General features: G+C 46.4%; 1 protein-coding gene across 3 annotated transcripts in view; it reads right to left on the bottom strand.

Annotated features, from left to right (window-relative positions):
- Window positions 1-19,533, bottom strand: part of LOC141144061 (ubiquitin carboxyl-terminal hydrolase CYLD-like) — a 70,757-nt gene that overhangs the window by 50,184 nt on the left and 1,040 nt on the right. For 2 of the 3 annotated variants that reach the window (XR_012244341.1, XM_073629420.1), the window contains exons 2-3: window positions 8,003-8,130; window positions 4,419-4,908 (exon numbers count right to left, since the gene is read on the bottom strand). Coding sequence is in view for 2 of the 3 variants with exons in the window: in XM_073629420.1 (XP_073485521.1) it covers window positions 4,419-4,868 (450 nt within the window). In the remaining variant the exon portion in view is untranslated. Of the gene's footprint in view, window positions 1-4,418; window positions 4,909-8,002; window positions 8,131-9,421; window positions 9,483-19,533 lie in introns of all 3 variants that reach the window. The other variant, XM_073629421.1, reaches the window with a different exon arrangement.

Raw genomic sequence — 19,533 nt, 5'->3', positions numbered from 1 at the left:
TGCTGGGAGACAATTCAGGATCTAGGGGTGAATTAGAGGGTGCTGGGGGACAGTTCAGGATCTAGGGGGGAATTAGAGGTTGCTGGGGGACAGTTCAGGATCTAGGGGGGAATTAGAGGGTGCTGGTGGACAGTTCAGGATCTAGGGGGGGGATTAGAGGGTGCTGGGAGACAGTTCAGGATCTAGGGGGGGAATTAGAGGTTGCTGGGGGACAGTTCAGGATCTAGGGGGGGGGGGGGATTAGAGGGTGCTGGTGGATCTAGGGGTGGATCTAGGGGTGAATTAGAGGGTGCTGGGGGACAGTTCAGGATCTAGGGGGGAATTAGAGGGTGCTGGGAGACAGTTCAGGATCTAGGGGGGAATTAGAGGTTGCTGGGGGACAGTTCAGGATCTAGGGGGGGAATTAGAGGTTGCTGGGAGACAGTTCAGGATCTAGGGGGGGGATTAGAGGGTGCTGGTGGACAGTTCAGGATCTAGGGGGGAGGGATTAGAGGGTGCTGGTGGACAGTTCAGGATCTAGGGGTGAATTAGAGGGTGCTGGGGGACAGTTCAGGATCTAGGGGGGAATTAGAGGGTGCTGGGGGACAGTTCAGGATCTAGGGGGGGATTAGAGGGTGCTGGGAGACAATTCAGGATCTAGGGGTGAATTAGAGGGTGCTGGGGGACAGTTCAGGATCTAGGGGGGAATTAGAGTTTGCTGGTGGACAGTTCAGGATCTAGGGGGGGGGATTAGAGGGTGCTGGGGGACAGTTCAGGATCTGGGGGGGGGGGATTAGAGGGTGCTGGGGGACAGTTCAGGATCTAGGGGTGAATTAGAGGTTGCTGGGGGACAGTTAAGGATTTAGGGGGGAATTAGAGGTTGCTGGGGGACAGTTCAGGATCTAGGGGGGAATTAGAGGTTGCTGGGGGACAGTTCAGGATCTAGGGGGGGGGGGAATTAGAGGTTGCTGGTGGACAGTTCAGGATCTAGGGGGTGGATTAGAGGTTGCTGGTGCCTGGTGGACAGTTCAGGATCTAGGGGTGAATTGGAGGGTGCTGGGGGACAGTTAAGAATCTAGGGGGGGGAATTAGAGGTTGCTGGGGGACAGTTCAGGATCTAGGGGGGGGGATTAGAGGTTGCTGATGGACAGTTCAGGATCTAGGGGGTGGATTAGAGGTTGCTGGTGCCTGGTGGACAGTTCAGGATCTAGGGGTGAATTAGAGGTTGCTGGGGGACAGTTCAGGATCTAGGGGTGAATTAGAGGGTGCTGGGAGACAGTTCAGGATCTAGGGGGTGGATTAGAGGTTGCTGGGGGACAGTTCAGGATCTAGGGGGGGAATTAGAGGGTGCTGGGGGACAGTTCAGGATCTAGAGGTGAATTAGAGGTTGCAGGGGGACAGTTCAGGATCTAGGGGTGAATTAGAAGGTGTTGGTGGACAGTTCAGGATCTAGGGGGGAATTAGAGGTTGCTGGGGGATAGTTCAGGGTCTAGGGGGGAATCAGATGTAGCTGCGGGACAGTTCAGGATCTAGGGGGGAATTAGAGGGTGCTGGGGGACAGTTCAGGATCTAGGGGGGAATTAGAGGGTGCTGGGGGACAGTTCAGGATCTAGGGGGGAATTAGAGGGTGCTGGGGGACAGTTCAGGATCTAGGGGGTGAATTAGAGGTTGTTGGGGGACAGTTCAGGATCTAGGGGGTGAATTAGAGGTTGCTGGGGGACAGTTCAGGGTCTAGGGGGGAATCAGATGGTGCTGGGGGACAGTTCAGGATCTAAGGGTGAATTAGAGGTTGCTGGGGGACAGTTCAGGGTCTAGGGAGGAATCAGATGGTGCTGGGGGACAGTTCAGGATCTAGGGGTGAATTAGAGGTTGTTGGGGGACAGTTCAGGATCTAGGGGGTGAATTAGAGGGTGCTGGGGGACAGTTCAGGATCTAGAGGTGAATTAGAGGTTGCTGGTGGACAGTTCAGGATCTAGGGGGGGAATTAGAGGGTGCTGGGGGACAGTTCAGGATCTAGAGGTGAATTAGAGGTTGCAGGGGGACAGTTCAGGATCTAGGGGTGAATTAGGTGTTGGTGGACAGTTCAGGATCTAGGGGGGAATTAGAGGTTGCTGGGGGATAGTTCAGGGTCTAGGGGGGAATCAGATGTTGCTGCGGGACAGTTCAGGATCTAGGGGGGGAATTAGAGGTTGTTGGGGGACAGTTCAGGATCTAGGGGGTGAATTAGAGGTTGCTGGGGGACAGTTCAGGGTCTAGGGGGGAATCAGATGGTGCTGGGGGACAGTTCAGGATCTAGGGGGGAATTAGAGGTTGCTGGGGGATAGTTCAGGATCTAGGGGTGAATTAGAGGTTGCTGGGGGACAGTTCAGGATCTAGGGGGTGAATTAGAGGTTGTTGGGGGACAGTTCAGGATCTAGGGGGTGAATTAGAGGTTGCTGGGGGACAGTTCAGGGTCTAGGGGGGAATCAGATGGTGCTGGGGGACAGTTCAGGATCTAGGGGTGAATTAGAGGGTGCTGGGGGACAGTTCAGGATCTAGGGGGTGAATTAGAGGTTGTTGGGGGACAGTTCAGGATCTAGGGGGGGAATTAGAGGTTGTTGGGGGACAGTTCAGGATCTAGGGGGTGAATTAGAGGTTGTTGGGGGACAGTTCAGGATCTAGGGGGTGAATTAGAGGTTGCTGGGGGACAGTTCAGGGTCTAGGGGGGAATCAGATGGTGCTGGGGGACAGTTCAGGATCTAAGGGTGAATTAGAGGTTGCTGGGGGACAGTTCAGGATCTAGGGGTGAATTAGAGGGTGCTGGTGGACATTGCAGGTGATTGGGGAACCATTGAGGCCAATGGAAAACTGTGCAAAGTCTGGAGGAAATGTAGGGGGCTGGGAGACACTGCAGGTGATTAGGGGGCAACTGAGACCACTGGGGGGGGGGGGGGACAGTGCAGGGTCTGCTGGAAATGAAAGGGGCTGGGGGACATACAGCAGACTAGAGGAAACTGCAGGGTCCAGGGGGAAAATGGAAGGGGTTGAGGGACATTGCAGAGGGCCAGGGAACACTTGAAGATGGGGGACAGTGCAGGGTTTTGGGGCAATGTGAGGGGGTGGGGGGGGGGGTACTTGTGGTTGCTGAGGGGCATACAGGGGGCTGTGGGACACTGCAAGGTGATAGGGGGGGCATTGCAGAGTCTATGGTGCAATGTAAAAGAGCTAGAGGACACTTGGGGGTACCGTGCAAAATCTATGGGGGAATGGAGGTGGCTGCATGACACTACAGGGGACTGGGGGACAATTGAGGCCAATTTGGGTGCTGGGGAACTTTGCAGAGTCTACGGTGCAATGTAAGAGGACTAGGGTACACTTGGGTTGTACCAGGGGACAATGCAGAATCTAGAGGGGAAATGTAGCGAGCCCAGAGACACTGCAAGTGATTGGGGGACAACAGAGGCCACTGGGAGCCATGGAGTGCAGGGTCTGTTGAAATTGAAGGGGACTGGGGGACATACAGCAGATTGGGGGGCACTGCAGAGGTCCAGGGGACACTTGTGTCTGCCTGGGAGCAACGCAGAGTCTAGAGGAAAAATGCAGGGGGCTGTGGGACCCTGCAGGGTGATGGGGCTCTTGTGGGTGCTGGAGGACAGTGCAGAGTCTCTGGTGCGATGTAAGAGGGCTAGGGGACACTTGGGGGTACTGGGGGACAGTGCAGAATCTAGAGGGAATTGCAGGGGGCTGAGGGGCAGTGTAGTATCTAGGGGAGAAATGGACGGGGCTGGGAGACACTGCAGTGTGATGGGGGGGGGGGCATTGCAGAGTCTATGGTGCAATGTAAGAGAGCTAGGGGACACTTGGGGGTACTGGGGGACAGTGCAGAATCTAGGGGGGAAAATGGAGGGGGCTGGGAGACACTGCAGGTAACTGGGGGACAATTGAGGCCACTGGAGGCCAGTACGGGGTCTGCTGGAAATGATGGGGGCAGTGGGACATACAGTAGACTAGGGAGCACTGCAGGGGAGGGGGGGTGGGGTTGAGGGACATTGCAGAGGGCCAGGGAACACTTGGGGGTGCAGGGTTTGGGGACAATGTGAGAGGGCTGGAGGACCCTTGTGGGTGCTTGGGGGGGGGGGGGGGGGGAATGCAGGGGGCTGTGGGACACTTGGGGGTACTGGAGGACAGTGCAGAGTCTAGAGGGAAATGCAGGGACCTGTTGCAGGGTCTACGGAGAAATGTAAAGGATCTGGGGGACTCATGTGGGTGCAGAGGGACACTGCAGGGTCTAGGGGGAAATGCAGGGGGCTGGAGGACACATATTTGCCACCCACCTACCCCATGTGGAGGGATGTGGTGACATCCAGGAACACAAACCCTTTTTCTAATAAAAAGTCTTCAAGTTGTACCACAAAAACAAAACACATCCTTAACAAGATATGACAGCCGGTGTCACTTACCTCCAGCTCCACCCCGAAGTATATGGGGGGCAGTAGGGTGCTGCTGTCCAGGAAGTTGCCCACATAGTGTATAAAGGCCGGGTACAGCTTATGCTCATGCTCCACGAGAACTCGCTGGCCCACCTCTGCCTTGACCGCCTGGTCCAGTAGGCCCCTCTCCAGGAAGCAGCTCAGCCTCTCAGTGGGGTTGGTGATGGCCAGTAGGAGGGCGGCCTGTCTCCTCATCAGGGGGTGCAGGACGTTGACGTCCACCTCCACCATAGCGCTCTCCTCTAGGAAGTGGACGTTGAGGGACTGTGTGGGGTTGTGGTCTCCGGACACCCTCTGGAGATACGACTCCTCACTCATGTAGCACAGTTTGCCCGGCTCCATCGTCCTGTTGCCCACCGGGACCTTCTCCATCAGGATGAAGTACATCAAGAAATCGTCCATGTCTCTCTCCTGCGCCATGTTGTCCTCTTGACATGCGGCACCACAATCCAACGGGGCCCTGTCCAAACAGGAGACCAGAAAACTTCAATGTAACAAGATCCAGGCAGATCCGTGACTCTAATGACTCTAATCCCATCATTGCTCTGCAAAGCTTCCCTTAATCCCTAACCGGCTCAGGGCGTGACGCCACCACCCTGGTCAGCACACGGAATAGGCAGATAATGGCTCTGCCTCCTTGACACTCATGGAAAATGTGTCACCATTGGAGAGACTTCCCTTCACTTCCTGCTCTGACACCACAGACAGGAAGAGAGGGGAAATCTCCCAGATGGGGTGATGAACAGCAATAAAAAAAAAAAAAAAATTCTCAGGGGTTCCAACCCTTACCCTTCCATTGGTTGAAGCTGGGCTTTAACTAGTTAGTGTTGCCAGAAAGCCTTTTTCTGACACTTTTTGGTTAAAAAAAAATAACCTTTTTTTTTTGCTAGAAATTTACTTAGAACCCCCAAACATTATACATTTTTTTTTAAGCAGCGCAACGAATACGAATTTATCCAAAGTTATGAATTATCCAAAATAACGAATGCCGCATCTAAACAAATGGAACAGAACGAATTATTAATAAGTAATAATAAAAAAGTAATTTGTTACGTTCCATTAGTTTAGATGCGGCATTCGCCATTTCGTAACTTCAGATAAATTCGTATTCGTTACGTTCACCAACAGCCAAATTTGAAAGGAAATTCCAATACCTATAATATAATAGTTAAGTTATTATTAGTTATTTCAGATTTTCAAATTCTCATTCTTATTTTCGGATTTTTGTTCTTTTGAATGTTCAGATTTTTATTACTATTTTCGGATTTTCGAATTTCCAAAATTTTGAACTTCTGAATAGTCAGAAAAATTTGTTTTCGTTAATTCGGATATTTCCGAATTAACAAATTTGTCGAAATACGTTAAAAAAAAATAATAATTCAGGACTAAAAGAATTGCACATGTCTAATAAAAATGCACTCACAAGGCAAAAATGAATCAGAGATTATCAATCACCTCTACCCACCAGGGTACCAAAATCCTCTCGCTGCCCTTGATAGGAGCTCCAGCTGACAGTGTGGCTGTGGCAGCAGTCCTGGATCGAATGCAGTCGCTGCTGTGCTTGATCTCATGCACGCCGACAGTTCATATGCACAGGAAAACATGCTTTGGGGGCAGCTCACACAATCTATTAGCATCATGTGACCCCCTCCCCCCCAAAGCATGTTTTCCTGTGCATATGAACTGTCAGCGTGCATGAGATCAAGCACAGCAGCGACTGCATTCGATCCAGGACTGCTGCCACAGCCACACTGTCAGCTGGAGCTCCTATCAAGGGCAGCGGGAGGATTTTGAGTACCATGGTGGAGAGAGGTGATTGATAATCTCTGATTCATTTTTGCCTTGTGAGTGCATTTTTATTAGACATGTGCAATTCGTTTTGGCCTGAAAACAAATTTGGACAAATTTTGGGGTATTCATAATATATCCAATTCTCCGAATTAAATGTAACAAATAGTAACGAATTTTGTAGAAATTCATAAAAAAAAAATTGTTTTGTTTATTCATTTGCTAATGAATTTCAAAATTTTCAGAACGATTCGAATTTGGATGATCGGCCGATTAGAATTCTGTATGAAGAATAGCTGGCTGTTAAAGTGGTTGTAAACCCTCACAATCCACTTTTTACTACAGGTAAGCCTGTTTTTTTTGGGGGGGCTTACAAGCACTTTAAGCAGCGGACCGGAAAGCCGGTGTTCTGCCGAGAAAGTTCCTCTCGGCGGATAAGGACCCCCCTCTACTGCGCAGGCGCAGCGCTTGCGCAGTAGGAGCCGGCGGAAATAGCCGAAGCCGAATAGAATAGAAATCAGCTGTACACGGCGCCTGTAAGAGGGCCCCTGGCGGGCCCGCTTCACTCGCCGCGCTTCGGGCACGGCCTCGCTTCGCTCGGCACTTTTTTATTCCCCCTCTAGGTCCACTTGGATGGTGGGGCTTCAACCTGGACCCAGGGCGCAGGCGCCGTGTACAGCCGATTGAAGTTTTTCAGCTTCAGCTATTTTCGGCGGCTCCTAGTCGTTCGTACTGCGCAAGCGCTGCGCCTGCGCAGTACAGGGGGGGCCTTATCCGCCGGGGGAACTTTCTCGGCAAGACACCAGCCTGCGGCGTCCTTAGCAACCAATCCATATCAGGCCCCCGGGTCTGGTATGAATTTTAAAGGGGAACCTCACAGCAAAAATGAAAAAAAACAAAACTGTGTGGGGGTTCCCCCAATCCATATCAGGCCCTCGGGTCTGGTATGAATTTTAAAGGTGAATCCCACTCCAACATTTAAAAAAAAAAAAAAAACTGCGTGGGGGTCCCCCCAATCCATATTAGGCCCTTGGCTCTGGTATAAATTTTGAAGGGAAACCCCACGCCAACATAAAAAAAAAAAACTGCGTGGGGGTTCCCCCAATCCATATCAGGCTGTTCAGGTCTGGTATGGATTTTAAGGGGAACCCCAAGCCAAAATGTAAAAAACAAAAAAAACCTGTGTGCCCCCCCCCCCATATCGATACCAGACCCTATCTGAGCATGCAACCTGGCAGGCCAGGGAACAGGGGGGGGGGGGTGAAGGGGGGCGAACGATTTCAGATTTCCAAATTTTTTAATTTCTGACAAAAGCAAAAAAAACAAATGAAACTAAAAACGAAAACAAAACATTTTTTTGTCAGTGCACGTGTCTAGTGCCGAATCGCAAAAAATGGCCTGGTCATGAAGGGGGTAAATCCTTCCGGGGGGGCTGAAGAGGTTAATGAAAATGAAACAAAACAAAAAGGAATTCCTAAGGGAAAATTAGTAACATAATGAATCTATCCGAAACAAAATTTTTTCCGTTCTGCACGTGTCTAGCGATTGATAAGCTCCGATTAATTTTTTTCCTTGTGAGTGCATTTTTATCAGAAAATAAAAGGGCATTGCACCAGAGCCTGTGCGCTCTTCTCCCTTGTGGGGTTTACAGAGCCCTAGAGGCCCTTCCTCCACCTATAACTAAAACCCCACTTTTGGGTGGACTGGCATTTAAATAGGGACTGTATATCCCATAATAGGACTTGGACATTCAATGTGAGATTTACCTGGATCAATACTCTGACTGGCTGTAAAATCTGTCAATCATCTGCCTTCGCCCCGCATCTTCTCTTCCTTAGGAGGAAAGCAAGGTGTGTGTGTGTGGTTCAGCGGGCACCGTCCATGCCAGGGAGACCTGCGATAGGCAGAACAGCACTCAATTATAATCACAGGTGCTACAAATAGAACAAGTTGGGTTTACAGTTTGTACTGAAAAAAAAAAAAAAAAAAAACACTTTTTCACAAATAACCTCCAAAATTTGTACAGTGCTACAGAATATATCAGTGCCACCGGATCATTCCACCGTTTTTGCTCGTAGTTCATAGGGAGGTATACGTGAGGGCAAAGTCCCATTCGTATGGGGCAGGCAATGTAGTGACGCAGTGGGTTGTGCTTGCAGCGCCACCTGCTGGCACAAATAACTTTGTCATTACAGAAGATAACAAAGAGGGGTCTATATTATAAAATATTCATTGGATGAATGTCACACACATTTGGGCTTTTTTTTTTCCAATTTTGTGTTGTTTTTTTTTATTGTGACAAAAGTTTAAATATTAACCCTTTTGCTGCCAGAGCAGTTTTTGCGGGTTTTTTTGCACACGTTTAAAAAAAATCATTTTAGGCCTGAAGGTTACACAAAACCCCAAATATTATATATTTTCTGAAAGCAGACACCCTAGAGAATAAAATAGCGGTAGTTCCAATTTTTTAGGTTGCATGATATTACCGCAAAGGTCTAGGAAACGCAATATTTCAGTAAAAAAAAACAAAAACCAAAAAAAAAAACAAACACACACTAGCGTGAATTTTTAGAGCGATCAAACGCAATAGATTACCCAAATTGTTGGTAAAATATAAAAGACGAGGTTGTGCCGAGTAAAGAGATACTCAGCATGTACCCTATATTTTCTATAGGCGACGCTTCAAAAGGCCCCCCTATAGGTATCAGTTTAGTGTTACGGAGAAGGTATGTTGCTAGAATTATTGCTCTCACTCTGGCGTACGTGGCGATGTGTAACATGTGTATCGCAATTGACGTTTTCACGTGTAGGCGCCCCGATGCATGCGTTTACGTTCGTGCGTGTATATGTGTGGGGGGGGCTCAAAAAAAATTTGGGGGGGGGGGGATTTTATGTGCTTCAGTGTAACTTTTTACTCAACTTTTTTTTTTTCATTACATAGGGGACAAACAGTCCCCTATGTGATGATTTTTTGGTAAAATAAATAAATAAATAAATAAATAATAATAATAATAATAATTAAAAAAAAAAAAAAATCAGATTTTTTTAAAAACAAAATCATTGATTTTTATTCATCCTGCAACACAGTGATATGAACTGGCACCATGGGAAACAAAGCATATTGCAAATAGTGTGAATGAGCTCTTAGTTTATATAATAATTTTAGCGATTGGTTTGCCGTCTACCTTAAAGATCAGATCCTCTGCTGTCCGTCATGTATGGAGCCCTCACCGGTCTGCAGTCGATCTGTTATCCCCGGAGAGATAAGAGAGGTGAGATCGCTGCACAACTGGCCTCGGGAAATTCCCGCAGTATAATTCTAGTGACAATGTGACATCACAGGGGAAGTCCCCGAGAGAACGGACAGAATATCTGCATACAAGTCATACGAATGTTCTGTTGATAAAAATAGAACTAAAAATCCTCCATCCAGTACAAACAAAACCACAGACACAGCTCCGAGAATTAAGCAGAACTCTACTGTGGGGACAGAAAGAACTTTTTATCAATGGAATTTATTTTTGGGGACATTTAGTAAAATGACTCATTTTTTACACATACAAAAAAAAAAAAAAAAATGAAAGGAAGACTCTTTAATCAGAGTGTAGCATCAAGTCAATGAAACTCCTGGGATATTGATCTGGTCGGTTAGTAGCAGAGGGGGGATGTTAATCAGTTTCAGCTGCTTTTGTGCACTAGATGGGCAACAATGAGACGACCTCCAAAACAGGAATGGTTTTACAGGCCTCCTTTATTTCCTACTCGTCTTTTCTGACTGTTTTTCACTAGTTTAGCATTTGGCTAGGCGGGTCAGTGTCACTACTGGTAGTATGAGGCCATACCTGGACCACAGTGGCGGCCGGTGTTTACTTTTTTTGGGGGGGCGGCAAACAACCCACCCCCCCCTGTTGGCATCTCAGCAACCCCCCCCCCCCCCTTTTGCACTTACCCCCAGCAGGCCCCGGCGGGCGGGTTGCAGGCTCCGGGCTTCTATGGATGACGGGGGGGGGGCTCCTGTGTCTTCAGTGCGGCTCCTCCCTTCTTCTCCTAGGCGTCCAATAGGATCACCTGTCCTTTCAGCCATTCGGGTGACGGGTATCAGACGTGCTTCCCGATTGGCCAGGAGGAGGATCAGTGTTGCAACAGCAAATATTCATGGGGGAGAGGCCCTGTGAGCGATTGGATGGTCTGTGGAGGCAATGCAAGGCCTCTCTGAGATGTCGGACTCTGTTAGGCGCCCCGCTCACACCTGGGGTGTTTAGGGATGGTGGAAGAATCGCTGCTATTCTGACCGCAATCTCACAAACGCACTACAAATCGCAGAACGCGGGTTCAGGTTTCGTTATTTTCAATGGCATCTAAAGCGCTATGCTGCTTTGCTGCGATTGTCGAGCGATTTATCGCGTGGCAAATCACATTGCGGGAAGCCGGTCACCCAAAAGAAGGAGCTTCTCTTTTTTGGGAGACAAACTTCACGAGATGCGATTTTCCACGCAACAATCACAGCAAAACCATATCCACGTTTTAGGTGCCACTGAAAATAATGGCGACCTGAACCCGCGTTTTCCGATCGTGTCAATGGGAGACATTTTCACATTGAAGTCAATGGGAGGCATTTTCACATTGAAGTCAATGGGAGGCATTTTCACATTGTAGTCAATGGGAGGCATTGTAGTCAGTGTTAGGTGTTTTTGCACTAAAGTCAACGGGAGGCTTTTTCACATTGTAGTCAATGGGAGGCATTTTTGCATTGTAATCAATGGGAGGCATTTTCAAATTGAAGTCAATGGGAGGCATTTTTTGGACTGAAGTCAATGGGAAGCGTTTTCGCATTGTAGTCAATGGTCAGTTATGGAGAGAGAGAGAGAGAGAGACAAAATCGCAAATTGCACAGAATGACCGTGCGATTTCAGTACACTTCGGTGTGAACCCAGACGCCAGGACACAGTTTCAAGTCACAGTGGCGATCTGGTGCCCGGGATTTGCCCCGGACCTCATGGACCGGCGATCTGGTGCCCAGGGTTTGCCCCGGACCTCATGGACCGGCGATCTGGTGCCCAGGGTTTGCCCCGGACCTCATGGACCGGCGATCTGGTGCCCAGGGTTTGCCCCGGACCTCATGAACCGGCTCTCTCTCTGATAACCAATCAGGGGTCACACAGAAATTGGGAATTTTGTACAAAAGATCTCAGAACCGTTGTGAACATCCAATGGATGAAGAGCGATCAGCAGAACACACGGGACCACCAGCAGTCACCCTCCCCTCCCCCCCCCAGGACTCCGCTAATCCCCACCGCAATCCACACACCGCATGGAATTCCAGAACAACAAAGTATTTATTCATCTCCATGGAACACTTCTGAAGGTCACAATGTATCTAAAGATGTCCCATATTTCAGATCACCAGTCCTCAGTGCCGGGACCTCAGGCATTGTCCCCTTTATCTTTACCTGGTGATCCTTCCAGTACCCAACTTCCTGTCCTCGGGTGACAACGTCTACTCATTGTACTCCATGGAGGATCAGCGTTGTCACCCTGGACAGGAAGTATATTAGGACTACAGAACTCCTCCCCTCTCTTCATTTCCATAACACAGATGAGGGGGGGGGGGGTGGGCGTTCTTAATACACAATAATCGATATCAGGTAGGATTAGCTGGGCCCCAACCAGTAGAAAATCGGCCGATCGCTTCGCAGAGCGGAAACTTTCGCCCGATTCTCTGATCGCGTATTCCCGCCATTAGTCTGCAAAGCTGGTAAGAATTCCGATAGGCGGAGAGCAAGCAGAGGTCGCAGGAAGTTAGCAGCTCCCTGGATTTCTGGCGGGATCAACACGTATTATTTTGCATTTATTAAACAGATATAATAAAAAAACGATTTCAATGGGATTTATCCTGGACCTGAAGGGAGCCAATAGGAGACGTTTATTGTTGGGGGGGGGGGAGGGGTTACATACACTTTCAAACATACTCCTTCCTCCGCAGCCAATTAAAGCCGGCGATGATGAGGGCGGACCCCAGGAACCTTTCACCGGCTCTCAAGGCCCATTGAGACGGGCAGTCAGGGGGCGCCTTTCCAAAGTCACCGGTTCTCAAAGTCGCCTAGTCTGGATTGGGGCGCCATTAGAATCAACAGGCTGTGACCCTTCATGCGGCTTTATCTGTCCAAAGTCGCACTGACAAGTCGCACTACTGGAAACGCAGACTTACTGGCAACGGCGGCGACAGCCGACGGAAACATCAGCTGGGGTGCCGACGATCGCTGGATTCCAGGACAGGTAAGTGTCGGGAAAAAAAAAAAGAAAACGCTGCTAAGCGATAATGCGGCTAAACGCGCCTTGACGCCAATGCAAAACGCTGCTAAAAGTGCGTTTTTTCTAACACTCTGTGTGCATGAGGCCTAAAAGTCAGCAGCTACTCTGCTTCAACCGCTTGCCGAACGATTGACCGCTGTGGATTGACGGCGGCAGAATGGCACCCGTGCGCGAATCGCCGTAGCTGTACGGCGGGCGCTTTAAGGTGTATAGGGGGCGCGCGCAGCCACCGCGTGGCCGCCGGCTACCCCCGATTGTTCCGGAGAAGGACAGAACGGAGATCGGTCAATGTAAACAGACAGATCTCCGTTCTGTCAGGGGTGAGGAGAGCGATCTGTTGTTCCTAATGCTTAGGAACAACAATCAGTCCCCTCCCCCAGGCAGTTAGAATCACTCCCTAGGACACACTTAACCCCTTGATCGCCCCCTAGTGTTTAACCCCTTCCCTGCCATTTATACAGTAATCAGTGGCTATTTTTAGCTCTGATCGTTGTATAAATGACAATGGTCCCATAGTGTCAAAAGTGTCCGATGTGTCCGCCGCAATGGCGCAGTCCCGATTAAAATAAATAAATAAATAAATAATATTGCAGATCACCGCCTTTACTAGTAAAGCAAAAAAAAAATTGTAAAAAAAAAAAAAAAAAAAAATTGAAAAAAAATCTAATTATAATAAAAATGTCATAAAACTATCCCCTATTTTGTAGACGTTTTTGCGCAAACCAATCAAATTACGCTTATTGCGTTTTTTTTTAAATCAAAAATATGTAGTAGAATACATATTGGCCCAAACTGAGGAAGAGATTTTTTTTATATATTTTTTGGGGATATTATAGCAAAAAGTAAAAATAAAAAATAAAAAAATGCTTTTTTTTTTTTTTCAAAATCGTCGCTCTTTTTTAAAAAAATTTTGAAAAAAAAAAAAAAAGGCAATTTTTTTTTTTTTTTTACTTTTTGCTATAATAAATATCCCAAAAAAATATATATAAAAATAAATTTCTTCCTCAGTTTAGGCCGATATGTATTCTACTACATATTTTTGGAAAAAAAAAAAAAATTTATAATAAAAATGCCATAAATCTATCCCCTATTTTATAGATGCAATCACTTATTGCGATTTTTTTTTTTTTTTTCAAATCGCAATAAGCGATTGGTTTGCGCAAAAGTTATAGCATGTACTAAATAGGGAATTTTTTTTTTTTTTTTTACAAGTAAAGGCGGCGTTTTTTATCGGGACTGCGACATTGCTGCGGACAGATCGGAGCACCTGTGACACTATTTTGGGACCATTGACATTTATTGCAGAAAAAAAAAAAAAAAAACGCAGAGGTGATCAAATACCCCCAAATGAAAGCTCTTATTTGTGGGAAGAAAAGGACGTCAATATTGTTTGGGTACAACGTCGCAAATTGTCAGTTAAAATGACGCAAAGCCGCATCGCAAAAAAATGGCCTGGTCAGGAAGGGGGGGGGGGGTAAATCCTTCCGGGGGCTAAAGTTCATGTGCGTGTAAAAAGGCATGCGTCCCAATACTTTTGGTAATATGGTGTATAATTGTTTAGGGATTTTTTTTTAATGATTTTAACTTTTTTTTTTGTTTTATTTTATTTTTTTTTTTATATAAATAATTCTTTCATTTATTTATTTATTTTATTTATCTTTAATAATTTTAGAAATAATTCCACAATGATGGTTTAGAGAAGAAATCCTGGGAATTATTGGTCTCCCCGGATTTGGGTTCTTCTACCTCCGATCCCCGGCTTTGCTCGTCTTTCTATTCTCAGGAATAATATTTGCTCGCTCCGTGTGATCGGCTGACGAGGAAGTGCGCGCTTTTATTGTGACATTGGTAACATTAACCCCTGAGGTCCCGTTCACACCCGAGTATGGATTATCTGCATGAAGCTTGCAGCTCTAAGCCCCTCCCCCGTTCACACCGGTGCGTCTTGTCATGTGATTTAACAGTTCCAAATCGCATGACGACAAGTTGCAGGCCTATTGCCGGCAATGGAACCGTTCACGTCGCTGCGACTCCGACTTTGCGGCGCCGCCGCAACCGATTTGAAGAAAGTAGTTCCTGCACTATTTTTTTTAATCTTTTTTTTTGCGATTTCAGGTGCGACTTGCATTAGAAATCTGGGCATGAAGAGGCACAGATGTCAGTCGAGTAGCACCTGAAATCGCACCGACCCGCTACTTTGAAAAATCAAGTGAAGTAGCGCGATTTCAAAGTGGCATTCAGTGTGAACCGGGACTTAGGCTTCGTGCACACGGGACGCCGGTGCAAACCCTGCTGAACACATGTTTTTAAAAGCTGAAACCGGCGTTTAGAAACGCCCGTTTTGCGTGCCGCGTTTAGCCGCGTTTTACCACGTTTGCGTCTAGAAGCGTCTGCAGAGCAGAGAATGACATTTTGCGACCCAACTTTGGGGCCCCGTATATCGGGGCCAGTCGGTGCTAGGAACCCCAAATTTGATGTGCTAACACAGTGGAACTAGCACTACAACATATCCATATTTGGGGTTCCTAACACTAAGTGTCCCCGAGATACGGGGCCCCAAAATCAGGTCACAAAATGTCATTCTCTGCTGCAGAAAAGTGCTTGACATTTTGCGGCCTGACTTTGGGGCCCCGATTTCCCGATCTGTGCAGCGGTGGATGGGGAAATAGGTATAAACAGAAAAGTCGGTGCTACTACCGATACGCCACATAGATAGCAGAGCTCCCGGGTACTCGATCCTCAGTCGCTGGCTGAGTAGAGTAATGTAGAAAAAAAAAAAAAAGATCCGCGCTCCGGTTGTTGCTCTTAAAAAATGTCTTCATTTTATTGAAATAGCCACAGTGAACAAAAGCGCAGATTAAGTCAGTTGACACGTTTCAGCCTATAAGGCCTTAGTCATAAAGTACGACTAAGGCCTTATAGGCTGAAACGCGTCAACTGACTTAATCTGCGTTTTTGTTCACTGTGGCTATTGAATAAAATGAAGACATTTTAAGAGCAACAACTGGAGCGCGGATCATTTTTTCTACATGGATCGGGAAACGTCTCACTGCCTGTGATTTGCACTGCAGAGTTGGCAGCTTCCTTGGCGGGTGGGGAGTTGTGAAACGCGTCGGAGCTCATCCTTAGTGAACACCCATGCGATCCGATTCTGGTGCGGACTAAAAAAAAAAAAAAAAAAAAAAAAAAAAAAAAAAGGTCCTGTGCGAGATTATTCCGAATGTGATGCGATATCAGATCGCACAGACATCGCATGTGATTTGCGCTGCGGAGTGTCAGGTTCCTAGCGGGTGCAGGCACGTGGAGTTGCGAAACACGCCTGAGCTCCCCCGCGCAATCCGATTTATGTCCGAACTGTCAGTGCGATATGCGAGCTGAAATGGGGGTGTCATTAACAATGTATTGACACTCCTGACAGTCTGCATAGGGCAGTAAGAACTGCTGTGCGATGCGGGGAGCCCGCAGTGGATTTGTAGGGTTTCCGCATCTCCCGCAAATGTGAACCGAGCTTAAAACAGCGATTCTCGTGTCGCGTGAGATTTGCCGGTGTGCCGTCTTGCCGCGATGCTGCCGGATGGACACCATGTGCCGTCCGCCGGCGGACGGCACCGCATGAGGCTCCGCCTTCCCAGCATACCGCTGCAGACAGTGCTGTCGAATGTCACTGTGCAGGCCTCATCTGTGTGCGAATCGGAGCGTGACCCGGATTGGTTGTTTTCTGGGCCGGAACTCACTCTGCCAATCCAGATCGCGTATAGCCAGAGGCTGCCAGCAGTTCCAGGAGTCCAGGACAGGTGCCTGCCAGGCAGCGATTCCAGCCAATGAGGTGCTGCGCACGGCACGCCTCGTGTCATTTGCTCCTCCCACCCACACAACAGAGCGCAGTCAGTCCCTCCGTACACAGAGCTGAGAAGAAGGTAAGACTAAGGAGATGGGGGAGGGGGGACCAGTCTGATCCCCAATATATCAGCAGCAGACTACAGATTTTATATATATATATATATATATATATATATATATATATATATATATATATATATATATATATATATATACATACATACATATACACACACAAAAGCAGCAGCAGTATTTAAATATACTATATACTGTACATTGTACTCAGTATAGTATATACATTGTATTTAGTACTCTCAGTATATACAGTATCTCCCAAAAGTAAGTACACCCCTCACATTTTTGTAAATCTTTTCTTCTATCTTTTCATGTGACAACACTGAAGAAATGACACTTGTCTACAATGTAAAGTAGTGAGTGTACAGCTTGTATAACAGTGTAAATTTGCTGTCCCCTCAAAATAACTCAACACACAGCCATTAATGTCTAAACCGCTGGTAACAAGTCAGTACACCCCTAAGTGAAAATGTCCAAATTGGGCCCAATTAGCCATTTTCCCTCCCCAGTGTCATGTGACTCGTTAGTGTTACAAGGTCTCAGGTGTGAATGGGGAGCAGGTGTGTTAAATTTGGTGTTATCGCTCTCACTCTCTCATACTGGTCACTGGAAGTTCAACATGGCACCTCATGGCAAAGAACTCTCTGAGGATCTGAAAAAAAGAATTGTTGCTCTACATAAAGATGGCCTAGGCTATAAGAAGATTGCCAAGACCCTGAAACTGAGCTGCAGCACGGTGTCCAAGACCATACAGCGGTATAACAGGACAGGTTCCCCTCAGAACAGGCCTCGCCATGGTCCACCAAAGAAGTTGAGGTCACGTGCTCAGCGTCATATCCAGAGGTTGTCTTTGGGAAATAGACATATGAGTGCTGCCAGCATTGCTGCAGAGGTTGAAGGGGTGGGGGGTTCAGCCTGTCAGTGCTCAGACCATACGCCGCACACTGCATCAAATTGGTCTGCATGGCTGTCGTCCCAGAAGGAAGCCTCTTCTAAAGATGATGCACAAGAAAGTCCACAAACAGTTTGCTGAAGACAAGCAGACTAAGGACATGGATTACTGGAACCATGTCCTGTGGTCTGATGAGACCAAGATAAACTTATTTGGTTCAGATGGTGACAAGAGTGTGTGGTGATAACCAGGTGAGGAGGACAAAGACAAGTGTGTCTTGTCTACAGTCAAGCATGGTGGTGGGAGTGTCATGGTCTGGGGCTGCATGAGTGCTGCCGGCACTGGGGGGCTACAGATCATTGAGGGAACCATGAATGCCAACATGTACTGTGACATAGTGAAGCAGAGCATGATCCCCTCCCTTCAGAGACTGGACCGCAGGGCAGTATTCCAACATGATAACGACCCCAAACACACCTCCAAGATGACCACTGCCTTGCTAAAGAAGCTGAGGGTAAAGGTGATGGACTGGCCAAGCATGTCTCCAGACCTAAACCCTATTGATCATCTGTGGGACATCCTTAAACGGAAGGTGGAGGAGCGCAAGGTCTCTAACATCCACCAGCTCTGTGATGTCATCATGGAGGAGGGGAAGAGGACTCCAGTGACAACCTGTGAAGCTCTGGTGACCTCCATGCCCAAGAGGGTTAAGGCAGTGCTGGAAAATAATGGTGGCCACACAAAATATTGACACTTTGGGCCCAATTTGGACATTTTCACTTAGGGGTGTACTGACTTTTGTTGCCAGCAGTTTAGACATTAATGGCTGTGTGTTGAGTTATTTTGAGGGGACAGCAAATTTACACTGTTATACAAGCTGTACACTCACTACTTTACATTGTAGACAAGTGTCATTTCTTCAGTGTTGTCACCTGAAAAGATAGAAGGAAATATTTACACAAATGTGAGGGGTGTACTTACTTTAGTGAGATAATGTATATAGTAATAAGTATAGGGTTGCCACCTCATCCCTTTAAACCTGAACACATAATAATTACACAGATTCTGTGGCTGATTAAGGTGGTAATTAAACTCACTTGTTGCTTTATCTGCATTACATTAGGCTCAGAACCTCCATGATTCATATGTGTTCAGGTTTAAAGGGATGAAATTGGCAACTCTAATTTAGTACTCAGTATATACATTGTATACTCAGTGTGGTATATATACATTGTATACTCAGTGTGGTATATATACATTGTATACTCAGTGTAGTGTATATATACATTGTATACTCAGTGTAGTGTATATATACATTGTATACTCAGTGTGGTATATATACATTGTATACTCAGTGTAGTGTATATATACATTGTATACTCAGTGTAGTGTATATATACATTGTATACTCGGTGTAGTATTTATATATACATTGTATACTCAGTGAAGTATATATACATTGTATACTCAGTGTGGTATATATACATTGTATACTCAGTGTGGTATATATACATTGTATACTCAGTGTGGTATATATACATTGTATACTCAGTGTAGTGTATATATACATTGTATACTCGGTGTAGTGTATATATACATTGTATACTCGGTGTAGTGTATATATACATTGTATACTCAGTGTAGTGTATATATACATTGTATACTCGGTGTAGTATTTATATATACATTGTATACTCAGTGAAGTATATATACATTGTATACTCAGTGTAGTATATATACATTGTATACTCAGTGTAGTATATATACATTGTATACTCAGTGTAGTATATATACATTGTATACTCAGTGAAGTATATATACATTGTATACTCAGTGAAGTATATATACATTGTATACTCAGTGAAGTATATATACATTGTATACTCAGTGAAGTATATATACATTGTATACTCAGTGAAGTATATATACATTGTATACTCAGTGAAGTATATATACATTGTATACTCAGTGAAGTATATATACATTGTATACTCAGTGAAGTATATATACATTGTATACTCAGTGAAGTATATATACATTGTATACTCAGTGTAGTATATATACATTGTATACTCAGTGTAGTGTATATATACATTGTATACTCAGTGTAGTATATATACATTGTATACTCGGTGTAGTATATATACATTGTATACTCGGTGTAGTATATATATATAC

The sequence above is a fragment of the Aquarana catesbeiana genome, linkage group LG05, assembly GCF_042186555.1.
Source record: "Aquarana catesbeiana isolate 2022-GZ linkage group LG05, ASM4218655v1, whole genome shotgun sequence".
NCBI lineage: Eukaryota > Metazoa > Chordata > Amphibia > Anura > Ranidae > Aquarana > Aquarana catesbeiana.
The sequence above is the reverse complement of the archived record's forward strand: the minus strand, read 5'-3'. Positions and strand labels throughout refer to the sequence as shown.